This window comes from Notechis scutatus, chromosome 2 (genome assembly GCF_049901735.1).
Source record: "Notechis scutatus isolate UNSWTSFEM ecotype Mainland chromosome 2, rNotScu1.2, whole genome shotgun sequence".
Taxonomy (NCBI): domain Eukaryota; kingdom Metazoa; phylum Chordata; class Lepidosauria; order Squamata; family Elapidae; genus Notechis; species Notechis scutatus.
The window spans coordinates 31,724,877-31,747,085 of NC_142010.1; the positions used below are offsets into that span (position 1 = coordinate 31,724,877).

The 22,209-nt window shown below is 38.2% G+C and overlaps 1 protein-coding gene across 21 annotated transcripts in view; it reads right to left on the reverse strand.

The window, feature by feature from the left end:
- The window catches only part of CADPS (calcium dependent secretion activator), a 454,502-nt gene that overhangs the window by 63,418 nt on the left and 368,875 nt on the right, over positions 1-22,209 (reverse strand). For 12 of the 21 annotated variants that reach the window (XM_087954540.1, XM_087954533.1, XM_087954537.1 and 9 more), the window contains 4 exons: positions 20,286-20,300; positions 18,809-18,883; positions 16,696-16,779; positions 4,277-4,309 (listed from right to left, as the gene is read on the reverse strand). In XM_087954540.1, the coding sequence (XP_087810666.1) occupies positions 4,277-4,309; positions 16,696-16,779; positions 18,809-18,883; positions 20,286-20,300 (207 nt within the window). The remainder of the gene's footprint in view (positions 1-4,276; positions 4,310-16,695; positions 16,780-18,808; positions 18,884-20,285; positions 20,301-22,209) is intronic. The other 9 variants (XM_026679552.2, XM_087954541.1, XM_026679537.2 and 6 more) reach the window with 1 other exon arrangement.

The following is a 22,209-nucleotide window of genomic DNA, read 5'->3' on the forward strand; positions in this document are numbered from 1 at the left end:
CCAGAGACATCTTGTAACGGAGATGGGTGATATAAAAATTTAATAAAAAAAATAAAAAAAATCTAGGGGCGAAACAAGATAAATAATTCCAATTCTCTACTACTTTCCTCTTCTTTTCCTCTTTAAGGATGACATTTCTGCATCTGTGTATGCATAAAGGAAGAGAGGATTTTTGGTATTACAGGAAGAGAGGTCTTCATTGTCATTTTTAAAAATTTGCTGATTTAGAAAAATGACAATATTGGAAATGTGCTTTTAACATGGGGTTCTGGTCTTTTTCCTTCTGCCTTCCTTCCTTGTATGCAAAGCAATTATTAATACTAAGTTAATTGTTAAGATGGCTTTTTCTGCAAGATTACCCTGCCTAGGTAGGAAAAAAAAAATTGAGTTTGAACTAGAGGAAAAGAGCTGCCAAAGTTTGCTTCCTTGTAATGTTCATTGGAGGGACTGGAGGTCTTTATCTTCCACCTCACTCTACTTTAAAGAGTGGTTGTGAAGCTAAAATAGGATAATATCAGGAATATCTCACTGGGCTTTATAAGTGAGCAGGACATATTTTAGATGAACAGTGTAATATACAATAAAAATCAACATTTAGGACAAGTGAAAAAATAAAATAAAGGTATATAAAATATGTTTAACTTTTCCCTGCCTTTTCCCCATAAAGGTATATTGAAGGAAATTTCCCACTCAGCCACAGTCTATATAATTTATCTTTACTTTCTGTGTACATCTTAATAAATATGGATATTTGTACACACAATTTGGAAATAAAAATTTAGAGCAGGGGCTCTTATCTGTAAATCCTCAAAATCAAACACCTGCAATTTTCTCCCGCTTTAACAATCATAATCCCTGACTCCAATTTAAACTTAATTTAACTTGCACTTTAACTTAATTTAAATGTTAATTTCAGATATGCAGAGTGCTTTGCCTGAAATCTTTGAGGACTCTTTGCAATCTAATCCAAGCTCTAAATAACGGGCTGCAGCACCATTTACCTTTTTTTAAAAAAAAGGAATAATAAAGTTATTTTCCAGGAAAGTCTTCAATCTGGTCTTTAATATCTATCTGTCTGTCTGTCTATCTATCTATCTATCTATCTGTCTATCTATCTATGTATTTATCTATCTATCTATCTATCTATCTATCTATCTATCTATCTATCTATCTATCTATCTATCTATCTATCACCATTTTCCCCTCAAAAATTATTTCTGCCTTAAAGTTAAAAGGCTGTTTAGGAAAATAAACATTAAAATGACAGATGACACATTCAAGATTGGGCTGTATAGGAGATAGATAGAAATCTGCACTCTCATACTTGCATGAGTCTGTCAACATAGTTTCACAATAAAGTAGAATTAGCTCATGTGGTTGTGATTCCTATCTGGTTTACCCTGTGTGGTTGACATCAATCTTGTAAGCATGAAAGTACAATCTCTCTCTCTCTCTCTCTCTCTCTCTCTCTCTTCCCCTCCCTCCCTCCCCGCCTCTCTCACACACACACACTTTACAGCCTGAGAAACTAGGGATAGTCTCTTCTGAACTTCTTGCCCTATCCATCTATCCAACTATCTATCTATCTATCATCTATCTATCTATCTATCTATCTATCTATCTATCTATCTATCTATCGCCTATCACCATTTTCCTCCTCAAAAATTATTTCTGCCTTAAAGTTAAAAGGCTGTTTAGGAAAATAAACATTAAAATGACAGATGACACATTTAAGATTGGGCTGTATAGGAGATAGAGAGAAATCTGCACTCATACTTGCATGAGTCTGTCAACATAGTTTCACAATAAAGTAGAATTAGCTCATGTGGTTGTTATTCCTATCTGGTTTACCCTGTGTGGTTGACATCAATCTTGTAAGCATGAAAGTACAATCTCTCTCTCTCTCTCTCTCTCTCTCTCTCTCACACACACACACACACACACACACACACACACTTTACAGCCTGAGAAACTAGGGATAGTCTCTTCTGAACTTCTTGCCCAATCCACTATCCAACGGTGGGCTATGCTATCTCTTATTTGGTTGTTCCCTTGGCAGTGTCTCTTTGCCCAGGCTCTCAAGGACTTTCTTACAGTCTCACCTTATTCATTACCTATAACATGATTGGCCCTTACATTTCTCTAGGCACCATTGTCTTTCTTTTCCTATTCCCCAAGTCTTTGGAGATGGCCCAGCCCCAGCACCTTTGAAATCAGCTCCCTCTTCTGCTTTGCCTCTAGGAAAGTTGGATAGCCTTTAAAAAGCTTATTTTATTCAACTCTTACTAAGGTAGGTAGCTTTTAGGCTATATTGGCTTTGGATTGAATATAGACTTTGCAGTATTATAGAGTGTTCCTTTCAATACATACAGATGTTGTGTTTATCTTCTCTTAGTTGTAAATAGTTAATTTATTGGATTGATGATTAAGTTGTGCATTAATTTTATTGGATGAAATTAATTACTATGATTTCTTTTTGATCTGTGCCAAGACTTTGAATTTCAGTTCAGAAATTCCTCCTCCTCTTCCCCCTCCTCCTCCTCCTCCTCCACCTCCCTTGTATGGGAGCTTATAGCATGGACGTTTTATTTGGTGTTATATTCTATGCAAATACCTAAGGTGTTTTTTTTTAAAGTGATGGGATAGCAATGTGATTGATAAATAAATTAAATAAATAAATAAAAATAAACTAATCATAGTAACAGTAATCATTTCTTATTACATTGTGCAACAGTAAAACAAGTTGTTGGAACTGTTTGCTGTGGAAGGTAAAACAAACATAATTCCGTTTCGGCCCACTCATTCTAGCTTTGTTTGTCTACCACTTTAAACATCTGAGCACCTGCTAAGTCTGGATTCTGATGTAGAGCTTTTATTCGTTTCAAACAATATTATGTTAGGCTTTACTGTATTTCAGGGCCTCTCCAATTACTTGGTCATTCCTGGAAGAAAGGGCACAAAACCCAAGGAAGCCTCCTGATAAAGAAAGAGGCCCATCAGATTTGTACCCGGTAATAACGATGAGAGAATCAATCTAGTGCCAGTTTCTCTGGTTTTGAAAGACTAATTGAGTTGCTGTTCCTTGTTAGGAGCTCAAGGGTTTCCACATCGGCAATTCTTACGCTCTGCCTTGATTTTTACAGAGTAATGTTCTTCCATCCAAAATGAAGAATTACCTCCTTCTTTCCTTCTTGGACCTCACATGCCTTTTCCTCTAGGTCAGGGGTGTCCAACCTTGGCAACTTTAAGACTTGTGGACTTCAACTCCCAGAGTTCCTCAGCCAGCTTTGCTTCAACTCCCAGGAACTCTGGGAGTTGAAGTCCACAAGTCTTAAAATTGCCAAGGTTGGACACCCCTGCTCTAGGTTGATTCCATAATTAGCTTGCCTCCATGTCAGTCATAGAAACCTTTACTTACTTCAAGATGTCGACAATGACAATGTGATCCAGCAGGAACTTCCTAGAGCAGGGGTGTTAAACTTGATTTCATGGAGGGCTGCATCAGGGTTGCGTTTGACCTCAGGGGGATCAGGTGGGCGTGGCCAGCACAATGCCACTCACGTCAGGGGCGCCTGTGGTGATCTAAGTGTTCTGCCAGCGAAAACAGGCTCTCAAGCTCTGTTTTCGGTTGCAATGGCCTCCTGCAACCCTCTGCCAGTGAAAATGGAGCTTGGAAAGCTCCATTTTCACTGGCAGAGGCACCCTGGGCCGGTCCTTCACTGTTTCTAGGGTGGCTCCACAGGCCAGATCTAAGCACCCCGCAGGCTGGATCCAGCCCCCGGCCCTTGAATTTGACACCCTTATCCTAGATTCTCTGAAACTGCATTATAAGCTCTGCTTACTCTGAGATATCCGTCTCTCTTTGCAAAAAGGCCAGGTTACAGCCAATTCATACTAGTCCTTAACAGTTCTTCCACATCTCAAAGAGAAGTGATTATGTTTTATGATCTGGGACAGATAATTTACAAAGCGACCATGGCTGTATAGTTATAATGAAAGAGATCGCAAATTTTCATCATCTTATGTTCCATATTTTTCATCGCATAAACACTTACTTTTAACAAATATTTTATTGGACAGAGATACCAGACTTCCCAAGGATCACTGAGAAAGATCCAAAAAGGATCACCTCTCATAAACTTTGGATGAAAAGTCTCATTATCATCACTGCTTAAGAGAAGAGCCAACCACTGTAATCATTGTAAAAAGGCATCACTTCCATTACAAAGGGGATGAGAGGGGGAAAAAAAGAGTGCTATATTTAAATAAAGCTTACAGGCACATCCACGTATTTGGAAGCTGCTTTCACCTAAAACAGAAACACAGCAGACATTAAAAATTTGTTACTTTTACACTAATAAAATAATATAGGAAAACAAATTATGGTACTTGCAGCATTGTTAGAAAATAACAAGTAACAAGTTTAATTTATATGGCAGGCACATACACACACACACATATATATATCCAACATGCAATTCCCTTCTGAAGTAAGCTACCTTGTGCAAAGTTCAGAAACAAATTATGAACTGAAGAAATAAAGGCATTAGAGAGGAAAGGGGAATGCAAGTGTATCTATTTACACCAACAGCATTCACTATATCACTCCAGATACAAGTAGTCCTCGGGTTACAACCACAAGTGAGCCCCAAAACGTATGTTGCTAAGTGAAACATTTTTTGTTAAGTGAGTTTTGCCCCATTTTAGGACTTAACACATTTGTTAAGTGAATCATTGCAGTTGTTAAATTAATAACACGGTCGTTAAGTGAATCTCATTTCCCCATGAACTTTGCTTGTCAGAAAGTCACAAAAAGTGATCACATGGCCCTGGGACACTGCAACTGTCATAAATGTGAGTCAGTTGTCAAGCATCCAAATGTAAATCACATGACCATGGGGATGTTGCAATGGTCAAAAGTATGAAAAATGATCATAAGTCACTTTTTTCAGTGCCATGGGTGCCTGCAGTGTTGAGATTTTATTGAGATGATGAAATGTGCATTGTGACATCATAATGAAAGCTCCAGCCCTCATTTATCTGACTTTTTGATGCAAATACAGCAATTGACATAATGATATACTTCTTCTCATTTACCCTTTTTGCCCAACCTCCCTGGACATCCATGCTTTTTTATTCTTGCTAACCATCCCTGTTTCTACTATTTTTATCTGCCGTTGATTGCATTCTATCCAACCAACCATTTCCCCAGTCTTCCTTTTCCTCTCTCTTCCTATTCACTCTACTTTTACTTATTTGTTCCATAATTCAATCTTCATTAACTTTCTTGATACAATCAAACTGCCTCAATGTAATTCTTTCATATGATTCACTTATTTTTATGTTCAACCCACATCCATTCATTTTACCCTACCTCTGTTCCAGATATAATTCTGAAGCATCTATTCTCACCGCATTCATCTTACTATTACTATTTCTCTTGACATAAATCAAAATTGGTCTGTATTTTCATGCTTGTTTCTTAACTGATTCTAGCTAGCTTTGATGACATTCTTCGCACCTATTTTTTTCTTTCTAAACTATCTTTTTCTAATCCTAATTTTTGCGGCAATCATTCTGTTTAATGCATTTCCCCCCGAATTCTGCCATCTTTTTACTTTATTTGTCCAACACTTGTCATTTTTCAAATTTCCAATTCATGTAACTGAATTTTCTCTGGGACACATACTCTTTTTTTATTACTTTGTTCCAAGAAGCTCCCACTTTACTTTACAGTCATTTTCCATTTACTCTGTTGGGAGATTAATCTATTTTCTAATAATATGTCCGTACAAGATTCATCCTTTTCCCCCTCCAGTTGTTTAACATTGTCTTCTATATCTACTTTTCTCTCAAGTCTATCTTTGACTTTACCAAAACATGGCTTGCCAGAATCTGTCAACATCCCTTTTCCTTCCTTATTTCAAACTTCCATCAACTTAATCATGCTTTTAGATATATATATTCATACCCTCACCTGAAGAGATTTAGGCTTAATTCACATGTTCAAAACAAACTAATCTTTTTCTAAGCAGATACGTATCTGTCACTGTTCTCTAGAGTTTGTAAATGGCCCAATCACATTTTTTGCATTGTCTTGTTTTGTTCCCACCCATTCGATCAGGTTACGTATGAGAATAATTTCTGAATCCCATTCATTCAGAAAATGACATTTCCCCCTAAAATTCATATGTGGTTCTTCCAGTCACCAAAGTGCTGCTTGCATTTATCGATGGATTCCTACTGTCCTACATAGCCACAACAACTTAGATAACACCAGTTCATACTTTCTGCAAAACATTTTAGCCTTCTTGTTCATAATCAAACTAATACCTTCACTTCCCTGTATGTATTTATATAGCCGAACCATGTGTTCAGACAACCTTCACTACACAACAAATTAGAATCTTCTGCATTCCATGATCATCTCCACCAGATGGGTCCCAAAGTTATGATCATCATCCCATGGCCATCATGAGATGGGACCCACACCCACATATATTTACCTCTGCCACTTCTCACAACTTCAGTCAATCATGACTTTTGTTTAATGCTTTTTAAGAAGATGTAAAGGGCTATCTTAAATTACTAGCCTTAGTCATAGCTCTGCTACATGCAGCATTTTCTACTGTTGGTAGGGGCTACATAGATCAGACTGGGCACATTTTAGCCAGTGTGTCACCAGTGCAACCAAAGCCAGTTTTAGTCCACGCATATTCATTCTATTCAATGCAAGGCAGCATCTATAATCTTGAGACTTCACAAACCAATTATGGACAACAAACTACCCTGTTTCTCCAACAATACGGCCTCCCCCAATAGGAAGTCCCAGCATGTTTTATAGGCATGAAATAAAATTAAGCCCCTCCCCCCAAATTAAGGCCTATATTAAAACATGCGAAATGGGGGGGAATGGTGGGGGGGCTTGCCGTTAGGAAGTACTTTTTTTGCACACCCGGATATGGTGCTGCCTGCGTTGACCCCGATACGAAGTGCCCCACCAATGCTGGGGTCAACATCCAAGCCATCGCTGCCCGCCCAAAGATGCAAGGGGGGGGGAATTAAGTCACCCCCGAAAAGACAGCCTAGCCATTTTTTCGGGGCTCAAAAAAAAATAAGACCCGGCCTTATTATATGAGAAACACGGTATTGTCCACATCCCCTCAATCTGAAGGCATCTGTGGGTTGGACACATGCTCAGGATAGGTTGAGAAATAGATGTTAATTAAAGAAAATAAAATTATCCACAGGAAAAAAATATAAAACATTACATGCATTAAATATACCTTTAAAACAATCATAGGATACGGATAGTGAACGAAAGCACACCAATTTATTACAGGGCCTTTGCAATGTTAGATGAATCACTTCCCTGTTATTTGTTATAATGGGAATCAGGGGTCCTGAAAATATATATATACTAGGCTTTACAATATTCCAACTAGGCGTGCAAAGAAGATGTGGAACCCTTAAGAAACATTCCAGATTGTATACAAATTTACAGTGGATTATGTTGCCTATTTCATTTGGAAAGAACACCATCACCATTTCCTAAATGCAGGACTCTTGTTTTGAGTTCATCACTTACATAAATCTAAATCAACGCGACACGGCAACAAGCGACATCTCATTCCCAGAGCTGGGATCCATACCTGAAAGCGGGATGCTTTTGATTTACCTCCTTATCACCCACAAAATTACACCGTGAAGCAGTATGTGAAAAACAGTTGTGAAAGAAACCCTACTTGTCAATACCACACTGGGATTTCTGTGAGCCGGGTGGCTTCAAAAAGGGCAGCTGTGATTGTGAAAATAGCAGCAGCAGCAAAAGCATCTGGGTAGTGAGTGATGCTTTACTGGGGGTTTTGCACATTGGGTTCTTTTGTGCAATTCTTCCATGCCACAATTATCTGGAGTAGGGGAGCCTCTGATTGTCTGGGAGAATTGAACTTGGCATTAAATGTTCCCAATATCCCTGAGGTATATGGTATCCCTCCCCCCCCCCCCAACTAATGCACCTTTCTGAAAGCAAGGAGCAAAACTGTCTGTGCTAACTTGTTCGGGGTTCTTTTGTCTGACAATGCCAAAAGCCTTTCCTGCTCCTATCCCTGTAATATATACAACTGGGGCTATTTCTGCAGCTGGCACCCAAATGTGTGTGTGTGTGTGTAAATTTCCATGCAATTCTGAGTGAACACAGCTAACTGAACAGCTTCCAGATGGATAGAGAGACCCTTTGCTGAGGGTACCAGAATGCATCCCATCTGCAAGGCTGTGAATTTCTGAAACAAATATGCATTTAATTAGAATACATCACTGAGCACCATCCTTGTTTGGGGTTTTAAAATACTCACCTGCTTCTCAATATTTCTAAAGCTCTGGGTAAAATCGTTCTAAAGACAACACAGATGCTGCCTGGATCATCTCACAGACCAACCGCTTCAGATGAGGATTGCGTTCTCCATTCAAGTTGAAAAAAATAAAGGCTTCAGCCCGAGTGTGAGCAAAACTGACATCGTTTGGTGAGCAAAAATTTACACAGAACGATACGTGTGCTGCTATTGAGATTAAGCTCAGTAGTACAAGTCCATTTGGGCAAAAGCACAGACCCATGGCAAGACTTCAGTGGGTGACGGCAGGAGGAAAAAATGCGGATAAACCTGCCGTCTTATAAAAGGCGGTTTCCAGAAAGCTCTAAGGCAGGTTGCCGATTGCCATAAGCTGCCCTTTAACCTTCAGATATTCATGGAAAGGCCGTAGGCCACTCTAGATATTTGTAATTCTCTAAGTAAGTTGGATTTGCTAAACCCCCCATGATTGACTTAACAAGTGCATAAGATCATTCCCACTTCCTAAAAGATCCTGCAGTCAGGATTTCCATTCACACCATTCAGCTGCTTTTCATTAATTAGCTAGTTAACATTTTGCCCTTTCCGCGCCACCCGATTCTTCAGCAAAAATCATCAAACAAAACTGAAAAGAGGGCTAAGAAGAGGAGACAGGGCCAAGGAGATAAAGCTGCTGAACTTGGTGAAAGTTTCTTGATCCTAAATACATGTTAGATATCCTAGTAATAGAATTAGCTAAATTATAATCATCAACGCATGTTGCATTAGCTATTGCAGTGGTCATAAGAACGCACTACTTACTCCTTGGTTAAAATAAAGTTAGAACGCACCATAAATTGGTTAATAAATAACCCTAACATTTCATTTAGGCAAAATGAAATAAATATTTGTCTTGCTAAACAAGGATAAAAGATAAAATACAGCAATAATTCAGTATGTGCTCCATATTCTCATCTCAATTGCCTCTACAAACTTTAAAACAACAACAACAACCAATTGACCACAACTGCTTGTTTTTCTTCCATGCAAACTTTGGCTAGATGGATGGCAGTTTCCACATGCCCAGTGCTGTGTGATTTTCTTTTTTTCTTTTTTCTTTTGGCTAGGCAGCAGCGCTTCGGGAACGATGTGATTTCTCTCCCATGAAATTTCTCAATTTATTGCAACAATTTGTGCGGTACAAAAATATGATTGCTTGTAACCTCTCCCAAGGGTAAAATACATTCTCTGGTTTAATTAATGTAGGAAATCATTTTCCCCCCTCTTCAAACAGAAAAGGCTCTTCACATTAAATGGATCCTTGGCAGGTGTCATTACAGCTCGGTGCACTTCATTTCATAGGCAAAGATACCTATTTAAATAACTGGCTTGCTTGGTCCAAGGAACATCACTGACTGTAGAAAGCATCCTACTTCACCTATCCAACCAAATATGGAATGATGTCTCATTGTCTCATACAGAAAAAAAAACCCAAGTACTTTATAATGATGTGGTTAGTGCGAATGCTATTAGGAAAACTGATGTATTAATTTTAAGATAGATTTCACAGCAAGGATTGAAAATGAAGGTATCCCACTAGGTGATAAAACGACTTGTCATAAGAGCCCCAGTGATGTGTCATTTTCTAAGAAACTGAACAATGTTTGATGAAAGAAGTTGGTAGAAAGCTGCTTGTTTTGAATTTTTTTTAAAAATGCTCTAGCTACATTTCCCCCCTTATAGAATTATATATTTACCTTTACAGTACAAGACTGAATAGATAGCAGTAGCTTAATTTCTGATTATTTGCCAAGATAACCATGAGAATGATGCAAACATGTTAAGCTTTCTTTAGGAATAATATCATCAGCATATGAGATGTTTCTCAATAACATCTTATTTGGGGGATCCATTCAATTGTTCAATTCTCAGTTTGTTAAATCATAGTTTAGTAAGTGTTAAAGACTTGTAAGACCATGTGCCTCATCCTCATCTTCCTTCCTTTCTTTTTTTGTTCTTACTTTCTGGATAAATTTAAACAAGCTATCCATTCCAACCCAACAGGGTAAATGGTCTAATATAAATATATTAACCAATATCTCATTCAGTGTTCAATTCTGGTTCAGGATCCTGTTTATTAACATTTACATTTTGATGTATAAAATCTGCTTGCAGTAGAGACAACACTTTTATTAATGAAGTAACTAAACTGGAATGGCTGCTTTCACAAGTGTCTTCATGTTGTAGGATGTGGTCTCATTGTTTGCAATAAAATCTGCCAAAACTAGTGTTTTAGACTTCAAGTGTTGCATGACATCTGGAGTGAAGCTCCAGATGTCATGCATTAAAACAAAAACTGCTACTCACATGGTTCAGCAGACATATTTTGCTTCAGTTAAAATGCTTTCTAAAAGTGCTGAAATATCCAGCTTGAAGGTTAAAAGAAAAGATTAGAAAGTTGATTGTAATCTTTTTTTTTTAGTATGTGGAGTAGATGTGCCTACCACAATAGCAATAGCAACAGTGCTTAGACTTATATACCGCTTCACAGTGCTTTACAGCCCTCTCTAAGCTGTTTACAGAGCCAGCATATTGCCTCCAATAATTTGGGTCCTCCTTTTACCCACCTTGGAAGGATGGAAGGCTGAGTCAACCTTAAGCCTGGTGTGATTTGAACTGCCAAATTGCAGGCAGGCAGCAATCAGCTAAAGTAGCCTGCAGTACTGCACTCTAATCACTGCGCCACTGTGGCTCATAATAAAGTAAAAGCTGAAAATCTTATGCTACTGACATTGCATACATTTTCTATGACTGTCATATTAGACTAATTAGTATACCGGACAATAGAAGAGATGGCTTGGTGTCCTATGAGAAGGACAATTGCTATTACTGTTTCTACTATTACTATTGTGTTTTTTCTACCAATTAAACAAAAGATGCAACGTATACAGGCAAACCAACATAATTAATTAACTATCACAGATATACTTCATAAGGAAGACTCAGTCCCTATACCTTTCACTGCCAAGAGACAATCTACACGATGTAATGGTTTTTATATATAAATTGGGTAGGATGCATAATCTCAAACAAGAATGTTTGACTGTCCAAAGCTACTGGTGATTCTGGAGCAACCACTACTTGCAATATCTCTCTAGAACAGGGGTATCAAACTTGATTTCATTGAGGGCTGCATCAGGGTTGTGTATGACCGGGGTGGGCATGGCTATCTCAACATCACTTGTGTCAGGATTGGCTGTGGAGGCCTGAGTGTTCTGCCAGCGAAAATGGGCTCCCAAACTCCATTTTCGGCTGTGATGACCTCCTGCAATCCTCTGCCAGTGATGGCAGAGGCACCACAGGCCGGTCCTTCACTGTTTCTAGGGTGGCCCTACGGGCCATGTTTAAGCACCCCATGGGCCAGATCTGGCTTTCGAGCCTTGTGTTTGACACCCTTGCTCTAGAAGTAGAAATTACAATTGATTCTGTAAACAGTTTCTTATTTCTTATCTCCAGCTCATCAATATGTCTCCATATATTATCATCTATCTATGATACAAGAGAGAAGACCAGTTCTTTTTTGATCAGTTTGGTTCTTCTTTATAGTCTTTTGCCAGTGCAATAGAAAAGTGTCATCTTTCAGCCTGAGAGTATTGCTGAACTTGCAGCTTGACAAACTTGCTTGTTTGTCTTGAATGCTTCTTTTGTGTGTTGTTGGATACACTGTGTTGCAATAGAAAGAATAAGAAGTCTGAAAACCTTTGATTCAATACAACATTTTCTCCAGACTTCTGTTGCAAAGCAGTCTTGAAAATCTGGACAACTTTTGGGTCAGTCGTTTATAGCTGGCTGATGCACTACTGATGTTGGATCTCATTCCTTTTCAGAAGTATTTGAATTTCTCAGTTACACATTATTGTGCAAATTATATTGTCATCAATTGTTCTGGAACTGCTGTTCTCACAGACATATATTGCAATGGATCTATGGGTGTTGTTGATGATATTAGAAATATCTTTGGCTATTCTGAACATGCATCCACAATGAAGAAAATTGTACCCTTAAATGGTCCTACAAAATTTATATGAAACATACCTCACTCAGGAGAAGTGTATTTTCTGCTGCTTGCTGTATGGGATCCTCCAGAAAAAAATCAACTCCACTGGGTCTACAAGAATTACAACATCTACAGGCAACCCCAGAATGCTGGATCACAGCCACCCTTGGCCACTCAGTAATCCCAATAACTCGATCTACTACCACGACTATTCATTAGCATTTATATACTGTTTCAGGGAGGAAAGATGAGGTATGTTCCTGTAAGAGTCATTTCAACATTGATTGCTTTGATCCAGGAAAAAAAAAACACACAAATATGTTTGCTTCTACTTGGAAATCACTTCTGGACTTTGTGCTTGAGGCACACAAAAAATGAAAATTTGATTTTGGGTTTTACCGATTAGATAGATTTGTTGTTATAGAAATGACTAGTTTAAATTAATATGTAAAAGTAAAAAGTTTTGGTTTGATGCACCAAAGGGAGTTGGGAGTCAATGCCTTTTCTTTCTCCCACCCCTTCTTTTCCCCTTCCCTTTTCCTTTCCCCATTTTTCCCACTATTTGCTTTTGTAGTATTTGATGTTATATGATCATAAACTTAAAAAAAAAAATTGCTAAAATAAAAAAGCCAGTCTTAAAATGTTGGTTATAATTACGTTATTTCCATTCTTAAGATGTGGGATGGAACTGCTTCTAAAATTTCAGTGATTTTCAGCAACTAGGATATCAAGAACTTGCATTTGGCAGCTCCCAACTTCTAAAGGCACGTCTGCCAACAGTGTTTTAAGTTCCTGGTTTGGCATTGCATTTCGGCTTAAAAGAAATCCTTCATAATGATTGGATGTAGAAATTTAAGGTCAGGCTGTGCAACTCACACTAATTGGTATTTGCTGTGTTGATCAGCAAAGGCCAAAGCAACCTAGGTTTTTGGATTATCTCCCTGAATTAAGAACTAGTTTGAAGTTCTCCAAATTCCATTGACCTATCTGCAGCATGCTGGGGCATCCATTTGTCACCATTCAGAAAATACTGTGTGATACCAGAGAGGGAGAAACTGGATCCAGAGAAAATAGGTTGGTAGAGGTGATGCTGTTAATTGCAAACCTTCAAAAGGAGCACTTCTATATCCCGTGCTGCTAGTCTCAAAGAAAAAGCAAGCTTAACCAACCAATGCATTATTTTCTAACTCAGATTGAAATTGGACATTGAAATTGGAGAAATGAAATTGCTGGCTGATGTTCATTAGGTCTTCTTTTGGTGTTGCTTTCCTTAACATACAAAAGTCACAAAAAGTCATCTTGGTGACTTTCTAATTTTAAGTGGTAATATTTTTTCCTTCAGCTGCATTTTTATTGCTTTTAATTCTGTGGAAATGTCTACTAATTCTTATATAAATAAACAATTATTTGAGGGGCTGCCATGCAGAGAGATACGGGGGTCAAGCTATTTTCCAAATCACCTGAAGGCCAGACAAGGAATAATGCGTGAAAACTGAACAAGGACAGATTCAACCTAAAAACAAGGAGAAATTTTCTGAAAGTGAGAACAATCAACCAATGGAACAGCTTTGCCTTCAGAAGTTATGGGAGCTTCATGATTGGAAGCCTTCAAGAAGAGACTGGATAGTCACCTGTCAGAAATGATGTAGGGTCTGCTTGGGCAGGGGGTTGGACTAGATGACCTACAAGGTCCCTTCCAACTCTGTTAATCTGTAAATGTAGTTTTATGATTATGTGAAATGCAGCAATGGGAGCTTCCAGTGACAGTAGTAAAATATCTATTCTTGTTCTGATGTTGATCCCAAAGGTGCTTTTTCAAGAGGCAACTGGGCTGAAAAAGCTTTTTGGATGAGAAGCAAATCATCTTCAAAAAAAACAAGAAAGTATGACCTGGATGACTGAGAATCTTTAGACATTCTGGTGTCTTCATAGACATTCTATTTTTATTTCTTTGTGCAAAAGAACAGAACAGAGGAACCAGAAGCTGAGAATGGGCATGCAAGCTGTACCTCTTAGCTTGAAAAATTGGACCCAACTTTTTTCCTGGGACTTCGGAAATAAATTATTCAACAGCCGTTTTGTTTTCTTAATCAAACATAGCTGACATGCAGAGAAGGAAATAGCAGCAGATGCTCTTCCTAAGACCACTTGGATTAGTTTCAAAAATTAAGTTGCAATTTTCCCTTGCTGTGGGCAGAAGTTCTAAGATAATGGCTGGATTAATTTGAAATAAGTTTGAATGAGTGTATGTGGCTCTATTTTTTTCTGTGCAAAATTCTCTGTGATAGTATGCACTGCAGCAATGAAGAAATGTTGGTTTTGCCAGATTTAATGGAGTGTTATTTTTCACCTTGACTGCTTCTTTTAGCTGTATTTTAAAGCAGTTTAAAATGTATCTTGAAAGGCAGCTAATAAAGACTCCAAATTAATTACTATATAATGTAAGGTAAAATAAAGGCTCTGTTACATCTTTCCCAACCTTGTGGCTTTTAGTTATGCTGGAACAATTTTATAAATCTTCCTTCCTTCCTTCCTTCCTTCCTTCCTTCCTTCCTTCCTTCCTTCCTCCCTTCCTTCCTTCCTTCCTTCCTCCCTCCCTCCCTCCCTCCCTCCCTCCCTCCCTCCCTCCTGGAGACATGCAGACACACAATATCCTTGACTTGCAACCATTTGCTTAGTGACTGCTCAAAGTGACTGGAAACTGAACAAGGAGAGATTTAACCTGGAAATAAGGAGAAACTTTCTGACAGTGAGAACAATCAACCAATGGAACAGCTTGCCCTCGGAAGTTGTGGGAGCGCCATCACTGGAGGCTTTCAAGAAGAAATTGGACTGCCATTTGTCAGAAATGGTGTAGGGTCTCTGGCTTGAGGGGGTTGGACTAGATGACCTATAAGGTCCCTTCCAACTCTGAATATCTGTAATCTATTACTACAGCACTGAGAAAAGTGTCTTATGACCAATTCTCACACATATGACCACTGCAGCATCCCATGATCACATGATCAGAATTTGGGCTCCTGGCAACTGACATGTATTTATGATGGTTGCAGTGTCCTGGGATCATGTGATCACCATTTGTAACCTTCTTAGTTGGCTTCAAACAACGGGGGAAGCCAGGTTCATTTCATGAACTGCATGATTCCCTTAATAGTTTGCTTAACAACTATGGCAAAAAGGTTGTAAAATGAGGTGCAACTCACTTAACAACTGCCTCACTTAGCAATGGAAATTTTGGGTTCAGTTGAGGTGGTATGCCATGGACTACCTGTACACCATCCAACTATATCTAATGCACCACATAAAACCCCATTCATAGCTCTTGAATTCTTGGTTGTTTGGCTCTTTCCCTCATGACTTTCAAACAATTCTTCTTGTTTTCTGTTTTCTTTCTCATCCTGCATCCCCTACGATCCAATTTTTTAACTTTGCCAAGTCACACAAGAGCCATGGTAGTGCAGTGGTTGGAATGCAGTATGGCAGGCTAATTCTGGCCATTGCCAGCAGTTCGATTCTGAGTGGTTCAAGGTTGACTCAGCTCTCCATCCTTCCGAGGTGGGTAAAATGAGGACCCAGATTGTTGGAGGCAATAGGCTAACTCTGTAAACTGCTTAGACAGGGTTGTAAAGCACTCTGAAGTGGTATATTAGTCTAAGTGCTATTGCTATTGCTATATGTACTCCAAATATTTTTCTTTTGCCAAATATAACCCCCTCCTCTTTATCATGCAGCATTAATAATTAGGGCAGAGTCTGCTATGAGGCACCCACTTCAGGCAGTAGCTGTTGGAGATCAACAATGGCTACTATTCCAATTTCACCTAAGCTCCCTAAGTGTTCTCCTCTGTCGTATAAATGTACAACTCTTCCTTTAGTGACTGAAAAAAGTGACTTATGACCATTTTTCACACTTATGACTTTGTAGCATCCCCATGACCAAAATTTGAATATTGGGCAACTGGTTCATATTTATGTTACAGTGTCTCTTGGTTGCGTGATCCCCTTTTGCAACCTTCTGAGAAGCAAAGTCAATGGGGAAGCCAGGTTCACTTAATAACTGTGTCACTAGCTTACTAACTTCAGTAATTCACTTAACAACCAGGGCAAGAAAGGTCGTAAAATGGGGCAGAACTCATTTAACAATTGCCTCGCTTACCAATAAGACATTTTGGGCTCCATTGTGGCCGTTAAGTTGAGGACTGCCTGTATTTAGGTCCCTATATAGTCCCAGACAGGTCAGGAAATAACAAGGAAAGATTTTCAGGATGCTCCAAGTTATTCTAACTCTTTAAGTGGCAGCAAAACAACTTACAGTAAATGAGAGGAAAGAAGAAAACAAGGTCCCTTCATCGTATCTTGATAGCTTGGCCAGCACACCTTCCAGGATAGTGACAAACTGAAGAAAATTTCAAGCAGAGAGAACAGAAATAAATCCCAAATAAGAAGGGTTCTGTCTCATGTCGCACATGTGCTTGCAAACACACACACACACACACACAAACACACAAACACACACACACACACGACAAGAAGCTCTTCTTCATCAAAGCATGACAGCTGAGGAAGTCAGTGGACTGTTGGTATAAATGGGATTTTATAACTCTACCCTCAGTCTTCTAAATAGGACAAGTGCTCAAATGGATGTTAACTGATACACTTAGATTTTTTTTTTAAAAAAAACTCTTTCTGTAATTAATAGAGTAATCGATTTCAAAAGAGAAGCCAAAAGATGTCCTTATTAAAGGAACTTATTCATTATTCTGGCCTTCTGGCATTTATTACTTAAGATTATTTAATTGACCTTCAATAATAGTTTCATATCATGGAATGACTTTATAAAATGAACAAAGGACAGTCATCCCCTGATTTTTTTGGCATCAGTTCAAGTGTACATAAATTAACTATTACTTCAAACAGACTTTGAAGAGGACAACATGGTAATAACTTCTTGTTTATGAGATTTATACTTATAAACAAAGTAAATAACATTTTTTAAACTTTAAAACAAAGCATTGATGTAAATAAATAGGCTTGTCATGACTGATTATTATACCTGCAAGTATAATTTTTTTTTTGCAAGCAATGGTTTTTCCCAGTAATAATTCCTGATTGGAATTAGAATTAGTATATGAGGGGTCCTTGGTACTCTCTGAGCTTGGCTGTTTCCTTGCAGACATTTCATTATCCAAACTACTGTAGGTAACACCATCAGTGAAACTCTAGTTTGGGTAATGAAATGTCTGCAGGAAAACAACCAAACTCTGAGAATATCAAGGACCCCGCAGTTCAATCCTGAGCTACAAATATTTTCCTTTATCGGTAGTATTAGTATATGCCATTGCTGATATAATACCTACCTTCTGCTTTACAGATGGTTGTAGTAGCCTTACATATGTTGATTTCCTAGAACCTCTTTACCTTTCTCCCCTAAATGATTTCCATTAAGTGCAGCCACAATGGCAGAATTTATAAACTTGTATGGCAAATGTCTAGGTCTGAATTAGGGAGATGTTCATCAAGCATTCCTCTTTGATGGCTTTAATAAATGTATTAAAGATTCACAAGGAGTATAAAGAATGCTTTGTTTTAGAATATCTTAGCATTTACACCAGGCCCATTTCCTATTGTGACAAGATGAAATTTCTGACAGAATTACCAAGTACTTGGGGATGAATAAGTAAGAGGAACAAAAATTATACATATATCACAAAATGGTCCAAGCCAATAAAATATACATACACTACAATGCACTAGAATATATACTCTTAATCCACTAAATAAAAAGATACACTAAATCTTAAAAATCATAAATAATATTTTGAAGGGCACTAATAGTGGATCTTGAGAACATGGATGAGATGCCCAAAGAGGTGAAATCTACAAATTTTCAAATTTATTTATTTAACATTTCAATTTATATACCTTCCCATTTCAAATATAGGATTCTCTATGGCTTGCAATTTCTATTGATTTTTCTGACTGATTGAATCAGTCTAAGTGGCTCTATGATTAACAAATGTCTTCTTATGGGAAGGGATTTGTTTCCATCTTAAAGGAAGTGGTAAAAAAAGCAAACTTTCTTAAGCAAATACTTTTGCTAAAGTTTTTTGAAAAGACACCTGACAACTACAGAATGGAAGTTTAAAAATACTGAAAGTAAAAGTGAATAAAGTCAGCAACACTGCCTCAAGAACCATAATATTTGGGTGAGTGGAGAAATCTCAAATAAAACTTCTTCCAGAATTGTAAAACGTTTACAATCATGAGACATTCAATCTATCAAGACTAAGTGGTGTTAGATTTATTTCATGACAAACAACAAATCACTTAATTGTCTTAATGTGTCACATTTGTATGGGAATGTATGTATTCCCTTTAAAAGATAATATTAACCACAATTCCCTTCATTTGAGGTTGAATGTTACCTTTGCTACAAGGAGTGTGATCATTTCTTTGACGGTTTCTTCAATTAGTTCATCTATTTTTGAATGGTACTGGTGCTATGGATGGAAGAAGAATGGAAGTAAAATATTATTAGTGTAAATCAATTGCAATACACACAGTTATTTACTTTTATTGTAGATATTGACTATGGTACTTGAATGTTGTGTTCTAATGTAGTGGCCAGTAATGAATAAACATATACACAATACCTTTGACTAAGGAGCCTCTGACAGGAATTTGTGAATGTTGGTCAAATCCTAATTTTGACTCCATGCATGCAGCTGAGCCAACATTAAGGAGAATCAAATGCATGCAGGATAAATGTCTAGCATCTCTTTGCTATACGTAAATCATGAAAATAAGGGAGCGCCAGCGGTAAAAAGAGCATATTACATCTGTTGTTTACAGTTTATGTTTAAGATGCTCATTCTTTAGGTCTGAAAGAACAACTTGAAATACAGCTCAACACTGGCTAGCACAACGGCAGCTGTTTTGGGGTGCAGAGCTAAGCTGTTGTCAGTCAGAGGAAACCTATAGATGAGTGACATTGAAGCAGAGAAGCTTCAGTATGTAGAGCCATCGAGTATGAATGACTGGAAGCAAAATTTAGAATCTATCTTTTGGAAAAGGAATTAGATAGGTATGTAGCGTTCCAATTCATGTGCGAATTGGGGCCTTTATGATCAAGTGTAACAATGATTGAAACATGGGTGTTCTGAGTCATGCAAAGGATGGCAAGTGCAGCACTGGGACCCCTCCAGTTAGATCATGCTGGGGCCTTTGGTCAATGCCAACTCAGAGAAAAGATTGACACCAACAAAACATCCACATCACTTTCTACACAGAGTTCCTCCCCCCACTCAGTTCCTCCCCCCAAATACTGACCAGATCAAACTTACTTTGTTCTGAGTTGTTTTTCAAGGAAGATAAGAACATTTTCAGCTAATTTGTAATAAACACACTTCCTTTTTCTCAAAAAAAATAATGTCTTTGGGTGACTAAACAAACACTATTGTTTTGCCAAGAACAGACAAAATATTTAATATACGACAATTTTCTTCCACATCGCCTCTCCCCCACATTAAATAAAACATTGAAAGTGCCGATCTTAGTCACTGTATTTATTGCCACTTGTTTGTGCTAATGTTATTTTAAAATGTTAATATACAAGCAAAAAGAAATCTAAAATACAAAAAAAAAAAAAAAAAAAGAATCCAACCAAAACAAAAAAAGCATTGGAATAGACAGATCTGAGGTAAATACTGAATTGCGCTTTAGGGAACAAAGGAGTGTGAGGGGCAATTAGACGTGTCAGACCTTGGTCCCTTAGAATTGACTAAAGTTCTTTTGCTAGTTTGAGCTGCTCAGTGTTTGCTTTTTTTTTTTTTCCAATGGAACAATCACATTCTACAACAGGAACTTGGAAGAAAAGAAAACAAAATGTAAGGACACACTTACCCACTCTTTAGCAAACTTTCAGATGATTAGGGACAGAAATAAAGAGGAAGGTGCAGAAGACAGGAAAAAGAACATATGAAGGTAAACAATAAATAAAAACAAAACCTTCAAAAGAAAGGGACCGTATAAACAAGGGGCTATGAAAATGCAGCAGCATGCACAGAAACAATAAGCAACAGGAAATGAAATTATGAATAAATTCCCTTTTTCCTGAAATACCAGAGAGATTGCTACTGGAGAGAATCGCGCAGAAATTCAAAAAGGGGTTTTGAAAAGGGAACAGGACACATACATAGAACATCCTAGTGAGACAGAGAAATATCATTTTGTTACAATTGAAAACAACAACAAAAAACAGTTCAGTGGTGTGGCAGCTGTTTGTTTGGGTTTTTTTTTTTGAGTTTCAATGGGCAGTTTTATTAAGCTTTCTCGCTCACTGGATTTTACAATGACTCTTGGAAAGAGAGATGCTCCCAAAATGAAAGGAGCTTTCCTGACTCACTTTGTACTTCAGAATCAAATTGGTTCTTGGCTGTTCTAGTTACCAGCTGTAATTAACATTTAAGTCACCATCATAATGTAATCTTACACCAATTGAATTCACTCAATCGTTAGATTAATGGTTTAGTTGTTTTAAGGGATTTGGTAGCTTATCTGAACCATAATCTCCAGATCTGAGATATGGCTAAAGGAAAGATAAACTTTCTGTTCAAATGGGATGTGGAACACCCAATGCCATCCTTTCACTGATGGCCCCTTCAAGCTTTGCAGAACCACACAATTGGGATGAAAAAGAGGGCAGATGTGTAAAACGTCCAAGGCTACCTTTTGGGCTGTATCTATAGTGGGGCTGTCCATCCTTGGCAACATTAAGACTTGTGGACATGGCAACTCCCAGAATTCTAGGAGCTGGCTAGCTGCAGAATCCTGGGAGTTGAAGTCCACAGGCCTTAAAGTTGCCAAGGTTGGTCATCCTCATCTACACATTCAACAGAATCAGATGGTAGAGATCCAAAGTAGTAGAGCAGACAATGCCACCTTATTCTGTAAGTGGTTTTTTTTTACATGTCTGCCTAATGAAATAAAAGAAAAACCTGCAGGAAGAGGACCAATTGAGTTGATCAAGAGCCTTTGCTCAATGACAGAGCACAGACATTTTATGCAAGAGCTCCCAAAGGTTTTATTCTCTGAATTTCCAGTTAAAGGAGAACTAGAAACACTGGGAAGATCCCTGCCAGACAGAAATGAGTGGAAAGAAATGCTCCATGCCTGAATTCCTCTCAGTTGCCACCAAAACAAAACAGCAAATGCCATGACAAACAACATGGCTGGGAAAAGGCACTTCCCTATCTGTCTTTACTCCCAACTGGGTGAAGCAAAGATCTCTTTTACTTACAGGTTAAAGCTGTAGAGCTCATTCTACCATTGTAGGACTCTACCACCCTATTCAGTTGGTTGTGTACATTTGGACTAAACTACAGAAGGGTGTTTTAGAGGCATAAGGGTATGGAAGTGTGTGTAGAAATGAGCAGAGAGAAGCAAGTCAGCATCATTACAAGTGTGCATGGGCTTGCATGCACCAATAATGGCACAGAAGTGCTGGAGAGGTTAGGGAAGACACAGTGCTTGCAACTTACAGCAAGTTCGGGGAAATCAACAAAAGATGCGAAGAAAAGCAGCAGCATTTTGAAATCCCATCTAGTGCTTGCTTCTGCCTCCCTTCCTCATATCAAGGGCCTAAAGACAGAGACTTGGGGATTGTCTCCATCCGTTCTTTGAAGAAAGCTGCTAGGTTGGTCCAAATTATCTGGGACCCACCGACGGATCTCCTTTGGCACAAAAGCGTGAGGACAGTCAGGAAGCAGCCCTGCCAGAAAGGTCCTTTCCAAATTGGTACTCGGAATATATATACCCATATACATCC